Source organism: Leptonychotes weddellii, chromosome 11, assembly GCF_054177405.1.
Source record: "Leptonychotes weddellii isolate Sample4059 chromosome 11, ASM5417740v2, whole genome shotgun sequence".
In the NCBI taxonomy this organism is placed as follows: domain Eukaryota; kingdom Metazoa; phylum Chordata; class Mammalia; order Carnivora; family Phocidae; genus Leptonychotes; species Leptonychotes weddellii.
The window spans coordinates 43,455,176-43,464,341 of record NC_138379.1 but is presented as its reverse complement, the minus strand read 5'-3'; the positions used below and the strand labels follow the sequence as shown (position 1 = coordinate 43,464,341).

Genomic DNA, 9,166 nt, shown 5'->3' with positions numbered 1-9,166 from the left:
AAGAAATTCAATGTGATTCCAGAAACTGGAATATGATAGTTTCCAGAATATATGTAATAGATGTTTATGTTTTCCATTAGCCTTATCACTTTATGCGAAGAACTATCTTAAATACCCAATGCCAGTATGTTAACTAATGCCAACTTTAATTTGTAATTTTCTAAAGTCACAAAATATTTCATGAAACTCTGCTGGGTTCAAATTAAATGTGTACATTTCAGGGTTAGGAGACTTTTTTTCTCTCCTTTGTTCATTGTTTACAGTCCATGATTAGAGAGTGTTTTCTTTTTCTTCTGTTAGGTTCTATATTTTTAAAATATCGTCGTGTAAGTTAACATCTTAGAAAGCATCATGTACTCAATGGAAATGCAATTGATGGTAGTGTTGCCAGTCTAGGTCACTTTCTCAGGAAGACTTGAAGATTTGGCCTTTTTTTTTTTGATTTACTTATTTGACAGGAGAAAGATAGTGAGAGTGAGAGCACAAGCAGGGGGAGGGGCAGAGGAAGAGAGAGAAGCAGGCTGCCTGCTGAGCAAGGAGCCCGACCTGGTTCTCCACCCCGGGACCTGGTATCATGACCTGAGCCCAAGGCAGGCGCTTAACCAACGGAGCCACCCGGGCACCCCGACTTGGCCTGTCTTATACAGGGTTATCATAATCTTTTGAAGTAGTTATGCTGGAGTCTTGAAAAATTTTATTCCCACCTAAAATAAGACAGGCCAGGGCGCCTGGGTGGCTCAGATGGTTGAGTGTCTGCCTTCGGCTCAGGTCATGAACCCAGGGTCCTGGGATCGAGCCCCACATCAGGCTCCTGGCTCAGTGGGGAGCCTGCTTCTCCCTCTCCCTCTGCTTCTCTCCCTGCTCGTGCTCTCTCTCTCTATCTCTGTGTCTCAAATGAATAAATAAAATCTTAAAAAAAAATAATCAATATGTTTTTAAAAAAATAATAAATAAAATAAAATAAAATAAGACAGACCAAAAGAATTTATTCCATAGTTTTGTCACCAAGATGACTCAATCCAGGTAACACAGAAGGAACTCTGAAGGCTGAGTCTTTGAGAGCTCCTTTGAGAATTCCCAGTAGTTATTCATATTTCTCAAAGGTTTGTCTGCAAACACTTGTCTTTGAACTTTTGCTGACAAGCCTTTGAATAGTAGGAAAAACTACCGGGGAATGGTGCTGTGGAGGGGGCTACGGCACAGTGGAGCTTTCTTTCAGCAAGCCAGTTGGTATTTCCAGGGTATAAAATTATGAATTAAGACATCCAGGCTGCTGAAGGCAAGCAATATACCTGCCATCCTTCTTTGTAATATCTCCCAAGGTGTTCATTGCCACCACTCTGCCACAGCTTTATTTTAGGTGTTTATGGTTGAGCCTGGATAGTTTTCAGCCTCCTTAATTACCTCCCTGCCTCCAGAACCATCCCCATGACTTCTGATTAATCATGTTTGAAGAGTAAAATATGGTTTTCCAATTATTACAAAAGTGGTGTGTGTCAAACGAGTCCTAGAGCAAGAGTAGATTCCAATTCTCCCCAATTCAATGTTTCTGGCATATAAATTGGTGAAAGTATAACTCTTTGCAAATAGTCAGGGATATAAAGACAGCCTACAGAAGGAGCTAGCTTAAAGAAGTCCTGGTAACTCAGCTTTCTCGTGGATGAAGTTATTTATCCACAGTTTTTTAAAAAAGATAACACCAGAGAATCCCAGGCTAGTCACCAGGTTTTACAATGAAGTGATTGGGCAGTGTTCCCTCTCATCTCCCTGGATTGCTTACGTTCTGCATTTAAAAAATATGTATCAGCCACTTGTATGTCTTCTTTTGTGTAATGTCTCTTCAAGTCCTTTGCCAATTTTATTCTCATATTGTACTTTTCTTATTGATTTGTTCTTACTATAATCTGTCTATAAGTCCTTTGTCAGATTTGTACATTTTAAAGTTACACTCCTATTCTGGTTTGCCTTGTCACTCTCTTAATTGTATCTTTTGATGAACAGATGTTTTTAATTTTAATGAAGTCTAATTTAATAATATTTTCTTTATTGTTTAGTGCTTTAGCAACAAGTTCAAGAAATCTTTACCCAATCCAAGATTATAATGATATTCTCTCATATATTCATCTCGAGGCTTTATACTTTAGAAATTCAGTGTTGGGCTATAATTTTAAATATTTTGTTTTGCCTATGAATTCAAAAAGGCAAGGCCCACACCTCTATTTACTGTGAGAATGTGTGGGACTATGTGATTTTGCTTATATTACCAGTTCCTCCTCCAAGGCTGTTTTCTAGGTAAAATCCTTGGAGTGTAAGAGAAGGGAATTTTTGGGTGAAATGATTTCTTTTTTGCACTTGGGTTTCTTCTAGATTTCTGTCTGTCCAGGCAGTTCACACTGACATCCAAGGATTAACAAATTCCTTCTTACCCCTTCAAGGTCTCTCAGTATAATCAGGCCAGACTCTGCACCTGCCATCAGGTATGCAACCTGCCATAGTTCTCTGCTCACAGGGAAACACAGGGAAATAATCCCATTTACAATAACACCAAAAAGAATAAAATAACCTAGGAATAAATTCAACGAAGGAGGTGAAAGACTTGTATACTGAAAATTACAAAATATTGATAAAAGAAATTAAACAAGACTCAAGCAAATGTAAAAACATCCTGGGTTCTTGGGTTGGTAGGCTTGTTAAAATATCCATACTACCCAAAGCAGATTCAGTGCATCCCTACCAAAATCTCAATGGAATTTTGGTATAGAAATAGGAAAAACAATTCTAAAATTCATATGGAGTCACAAAGGGCCCCCAAACAGCCAAAATAATCTTAAGAAGGAAGAACAAAGCTGTAGGCATCACACTTCCTGATTCAAATAATACTGCAAAGCTACAGTAATTAAAACAGTATGGTACTGACATAAAGACAGACATATAGAGCAATGAATAGAATAGAGAGCCAAAAATAAATACATGCATGTACAAATAATTTTCGACAAGAGCACCAAGAATACACAGTGAGGAAAGGATAGATAGTCCCATCAATAAATGGTGTTGGGAAAACTGGATATCCACATGCAAAAAAATGAAATTGAACTCTTACCTTACACTACACACAAGAATCAACTCAAAATGTATTAAAGACTTAAATGTAAGAACTAAAACTGCAAGAAGAAAACCCCTGGAAGAAAATACAGGAGAAAGGCTTCATGTCATTGGTCTTGGCAATAAATTTTTTTTGTATGACATCAAAATCACAGGCAACAAAAACAAAAATAGATAAGTGGGACTACATCAAACTAAAAAACTTCTGTCCCGCAATGAAAACAATCACCAAAGTGAAAAGGCAACTACAGAATAAGAGAAAATATTTGTAAACCATGTATCTAATAAGAGGTTAGTTTCCAAAATATATAAGGAACAACTCAATAAAAACAACTCAATAGCAAAAACACTAATAACTCGATTTAAAAAAATGGCCTAAAGACCTGAACAGACATTTCTTCAAAGAAGACATAAAAATGTAAAAATGGCCAAGAGGTACAAGGAAAGACGCTCCACATCACTAATCATCATGTAGATGTAAATCAAAACCATGATGAGATATCACCTCATGTGTGCCAAGATGGCTATTATAAAAAAAAAATACAAAACAAAACAAAAGACAAGTGTAGGTGAGGATATGAAGAAGGAGCCAACTTTTGTACATTGTTTTGGGAATGCAAAATGGTGTATGGAGGTTACTCAATCAAGAATAGAACTACCATATCATCCAGTAATCCCACCTGTAGATATTGATCTAAAAAAAAAAAAAAAAGACAATGAGCAATTATTTACACTAGTACCTACATAAGTAAAAGTGCAGAATACATTTCGGGGCTCTCTGAAACTATTCACTGTGAGACTATGACTTAGTCCAGGGTGTCAGAGGATGCTTCAGTGGTGAAATAAATTTAAACCTGAGACCTAAGGTGACTAGGAATTAGGTAGGAGGTAGAGTGATGACTACAATCATAAGATGGTTTGTAGTTAGGTAAAGATAGAGATGTAGGAGTATCTATTTATCTTTAGGTCACAGTGTAATATCTGATACAGAGAAAGATTTTCTAAAAATTGTTTAACACTAATTCAACAAACATCTGTTTAGTGCCTCCTACATTCCCAGCACTACACCATTAAAAAGGGTTACAAAAATAATTAGTCATAGACACGGCACTTTCACACCGGGGAAAGAACAAGATCTTCCAACTATAATGGGGACTAATCAAGTGGTGTAAACAAAATGTTGGGAGAAATACAGGAATGAAGGGAATTTAATTCTCCTAGATATGATCTGGAATGTTTTTGTGGAATTGATGGCTACCTATTTGTGTCATTCATCAGCCACAGCTGGGCTTCCTTAAAACCTAAAGGAATAGTATCTTTCTAGGACAGAGAGTCTCACAGCATGTCCATTTCCTAATTTGCTGGATTTGAGGTATTTGAGCTGTTAGATCTTTCTAATGTGGATTATCAGGTTTAGCTTTGTTCTGAAGACGATTGATGGGCTGTCCCAGAATCAAAGGAACCTGACTTTCAACCTTAGAGAATGTTGTGCTATGTGGCCATGGTTCAAGAATACAGCCAGAGTTGATTGTGGCCATGTATCTTTGACAACCTGCCAGTCTATGTGGTAGTTGTGGATGGCAGAGTCCTAAGAAAAATGTTAGTGTGAGCTTCATTGTTTTATTAGAAAGCTTACATGTTGGTGGATCAAAATTGACAAAGGGAAGAGGGAAGAGCATGTGTGTGAGAAATGTCTGCCACCAATAAGCATGGTGTGTATGTCAAGTGTCCTAGGACAGATCCATATTACATGTGAAAAATATATGATTTTTTTAAATGTACATCACTTATATTGCAATTCCAGTGGATTCATGTTTGTAAATTAAACTGTACTAGCAAACCCAAATTATTGCTAAACATAGGTGACGTGAAAACCTCAACCACTGAATATAGCCACATTTCAGAAATGCCACAAATTGTCACAGCCATATTAGTCATGTTGATCTAATAATCAACTTCAATGATAGTAAAATGTTATAATTATTTTCAATTTAAATTGAAATGTTTAATTTTTTCATTTAATTAAAAAAATAAATGGAACCTCAGAGTATGTATTTCATTCATACATTTTTATGTAATCATGTTTACATGTTATCTCTCTGTCCCAATAGATGTGCACATGTAACTTCTCTATCCCAATGGATTCTCAATGTAGTTTTCCAAAACAAATAACTAATTAATTTGTAATTACAAGTGAAGTAAGTGATTTGGGCCTTATCTCAAATGACACAAGCCTCACTTAAATATGGCTCTGCCGTTCAGTGACAATTCCTTGGAGCCTATCCCTAGTGTTGCAGTGGATGTGTCGCTACTTTATCCTTGTTCTTTTTTAGGGACACAGAAATATTTGATTCTCTTATATGTACAAGAAGTTACAAGTTGATTATTTCGAGTAAATTATTAGTAACTGAGCATTTATTTGTTGCGTACACAGTGCTTGGTCTTTTCATCCACATCATATCATTTTTAACACAAGAATCACATGAGGTATGTATCATTATTTCCTTTTTACAGGTAAGGAAACAGAAGATCAACAACTTCTTGTAACATGCCTCTGATTCCATAGACTATGAGAGGTAGAGCTAGAAACCAATCCCAAGTTTGTGTGGCTGCAAAGTCCGAGGTATTTCTGTACATCCCTTTGCCTTCCCTGCTGGCTCTCATATCCAACTTTGAAAACGTTTATGTCTTTCATCCATTTATTTTTTTCTCAAAAAATTTATTTCAGTTTGAGGCTTTGTCTCATTAAAAATGCCAAAATGTGAGGATTCAGACACGTAACCCTAGTACTGTTCATACTGTAGGACGTCATTGCCATGATTAACATGTAACATTGAGTAAAATGTGCATGGTTGCTGACAGTTACGTATTATTTTTTTCTTAATTCTTCTTCAGATAGAAGCTCTTCAGGAACAAGCAGATTATTCAGCATATTTTGGTCTTTATACTAGAAGAGCCATGGAAATGACTGAATGTAACTTAATATATTCTCCCCTGTCCTTGATCATGTGCTCTAATTTGAACTAAGGGAGTATTATTCTGAAATGCTAATCTTTCTTTCAATCCAATTTCCTAGCCTTCCTAGCTGGCTACTTGCATCCATACCTCTCTACCTTCTCCCCCCATCACCATCATATGCTCTCACTTCCTATTTCCCTATAGTTGCTAAATAGAACTGATGAGACCAAAACTTACTAATGCAATTCCCCAAATGCTTCATTTCAGTTCACTTTCCAATTAATCCCAGTCCATAAAAATACCTGGACTCTTCTTACTGCTTCATGCAATCTCAGAATGATGAAAAAGTATGGTGTAAGAGATAAGTCCTGGAAGATTTTGCAAAATATCCAGGATTTAGCTTGTAACAATAGTAAAAATTCTATTTGGCCCTTTCATCTTGGACATAGACACTTTCCAGCCCCTGGTATCATTATAACTAAGGATGTCATTTTTTCATTCCAGGAAAAGGATCAAGTAAGAAAGAGATGTCAAAGTCAGCTCCATATTGTTTATCCAGTAATTGGATAAATGGTGATAGTATTTACTAAAAAAGAGAATACTGGGGCAGAGGCACATTTGGGATGGGGGTGGAAAATCAAGAGCTGGCCTTTCCATGATCATTTCGGTGATTTACAGTTTATGTTACTACAATCAGTATTGGTGTAATACCCTTTTATGTATTTCTGGTACACATGGGGAAGACTTGCTCTATGGTATACAAATAGGAGTAAAATAACTGAATTCTAAGATCACTGAGTCTTCAATTTTAATATTTACATGGAATTTGAAAAAATTCATGTGCACAAAGTACTCTATGAGTGAGGCAGAGTTACCATTTAAAAATTGTAATTGTACGGTTCTGTTTAGATATCTACATTAAATGTGGGGTAATTTCAACCAGTGTAACCGCCTCTGGTTCTGATTTCAATAGGCACCATTAAATGGATAGATGGAGACTGAAAACCATACAACAGTGACAGAGTTCATTATTCTGGGATTAACAGATAACCCCACACTATGTGCCATCTTCTTTGTGATTTTCCTGGGAGTTTATATAGTTACCATAGTGGGAAATATCAGTATAATCATCTTAATCCGAAGCAGCCCACAGCTTCACACCCCAATGTACCTTTTCCTCAGCCATTTGGCCTTTGTGGACATCGGGTATTCCACGTCAGTCACGCCAGTCATGCTCATGAGTTTCTTAAGAGAGAGAACGACCATCCCTGTCACTGGCTGTATAGCCCAGCTTGGCTCTGATGTCACCTTTGGGACTACAGAGTGCTTCCTGCTGGCTACCATGGCCTATGATCGCTATGTGGCCATCTGCTCTCCCTTGCTCTACTCTACCCAGATGTCCCCAGTGGTCTGCTTCCTCCTATTGGGGGCTTCCTACCTGGGTGGATGCATGAATGCTTCATCATTTACGGGCTGTTTGATCAATCTATCCTTCTGTGGACCAAATAAAATCAACCATTTTTTCTGTGACCTCTTTCCACTCTTGAAGCTTTCTTGTGGCCATATTTATATTGCTGAAATATCTCCTGCCATCTCTTCTGCATCTGTCCTCATAAGCACACTGTTTACCATAATTGTGTCCTACAGTTACATCCTCCACTCAATCCTGAATACGCGCTCTACGGAGGGGAGGAAGAAGGCCTTCTCTACCTGCACTTCCCACCTCACTGCAGTCACTTTGTTTTATGGGACAGTTTTGTTTGTTTATGTGATGCCCAAGTCGAGTTATTCAGCTGATCAGGTCAAAGTGGCATCAGTGATCTATACAGTGGTGGTCCCCATGTTGAACCCCCTCATCTACAGCCTGAGGAACAAGGAGGTGAAAGAGGCCATGAGAAAACTAATGGCTAAAGCACATTGGTTCTCCTGAATTACATCAGATATGAATCCATAAAATAACAAACCAATGATTTGAGGAAACATTTGTGCTGTATACTTTGATGATATTTATCATTAAGTTTATCACTTTGATAGTGAAGAACGCCTATATATATAAAAAGCCAATGTTTACTTTCATATAGAAAGTGAAATATATCATTAACATGGAAATCTGCTTCATTCAAATTAAATATTAACTTTTCAAGGTAAGAATACCTTTGCAAAATAGTTCCATTCATCAGCTGTGAGTCCTATTTAAATAAAGAAAGCTATTTCCATCAAAGATCAAACTTAATTGAATTCCATCTTGTTAAATAACATTTTGGGAAAAAAACTTGTCCCCAGCAGATGTGTAATAAATGGTAATATTGACAAGTCAGGCTGTTCAGGTCACTTCCTTTAAAGGTACTGCCCTGCCTTTGTCAATGGATATTTAACCTTTTGGAAGCATTGATGTTAGTGTCTCCAAAAAGCTTCTATTTTCACTTTATTTAAGCCAGAGCAAAGATCATGATTCCTCTGTGTGGCCTTTAAGAGAGCCAAACCAAATAACACCCATGATCCCCTTGGGTGATCTTATCTTCTCCCCTGAGTTCAGCTGCCACCTGTGTGGTGACAGAATCCCTACACACCCTTCCTTGGAGCACAGATGAACTTCTCCACTGACCTTTCCCCCAAGACTCTCAAACTCAGGGCATCCTGACTTGAATTTATCATACTTCTCACAAAACTATTCCTTCTCCTCTGGTCCTTTCTCAATAAGTGGCATCTCTTTGTAAGGCCTTGTACTTGCAAGAGATTTGGGGTGACTATCACTGCATACCCATCAAAATAGTCTGCCTCCCTCCACCCCGTTCCTTCTGTCAGATGGAAGACATGTTGCATACTGACGCTTCCTTATCTAAGTCTCTCCTTTCTAGGCACTTAAAGACTCTCCAGGTGATTATGGTAAGTCCATGCAGAGATTTTTCCTTTGTATTTCCACTCTAAGGGATTCAGTAATCCAATCACCCAGATGTAAGTGGTGTGGTGTGGCACTGTTACCTCTTTTATTGGAGAGAATACACATTGGCACCTATTTTTTCCCTCCCAAATTCTAAATCAACTGAGGAAATGGCAAAAAGAGAAGGCAGAAGGTGTTCTGAATCCCAGAACGTGACACTCTCCT

At 37.6% G+C, this 9,166-nt stretch overlaps 1 protein-coding gene across 1 annotated transcript; it reads left to right on the top strand.

Annotated features, from left to right (window-relative positions):
- The first annotated feature begins 7,045 nt into the window (after nt 1–7,045).
- On the top strand, nt 7,046–7,990 carry LOC102749083 (olfactory receptor 5P4). The gene has a single exon (XM_006742354.2). The coding sequence runs from the start codon at nt 7,052–7,054 to the stop codon at nt 7,988–7,990; it is 939 nt and encodes a 312-aa protein (XP_006742417.1). The 5' UTR covers nt 7,046–7,051.
- Nucleotides 7,991–9,166: the final 1,176 nt, after the last annotated feature.

What these genes read in the sequence shown, in the direction of transcription:
- LOC102749083 (XM_006742354.2), top strand. Translation starts at nt 7,052, where the DNA reads ATGGAGACTGAAAACCATACAACAGTGACAGAGTTCATTATTCTGGGA.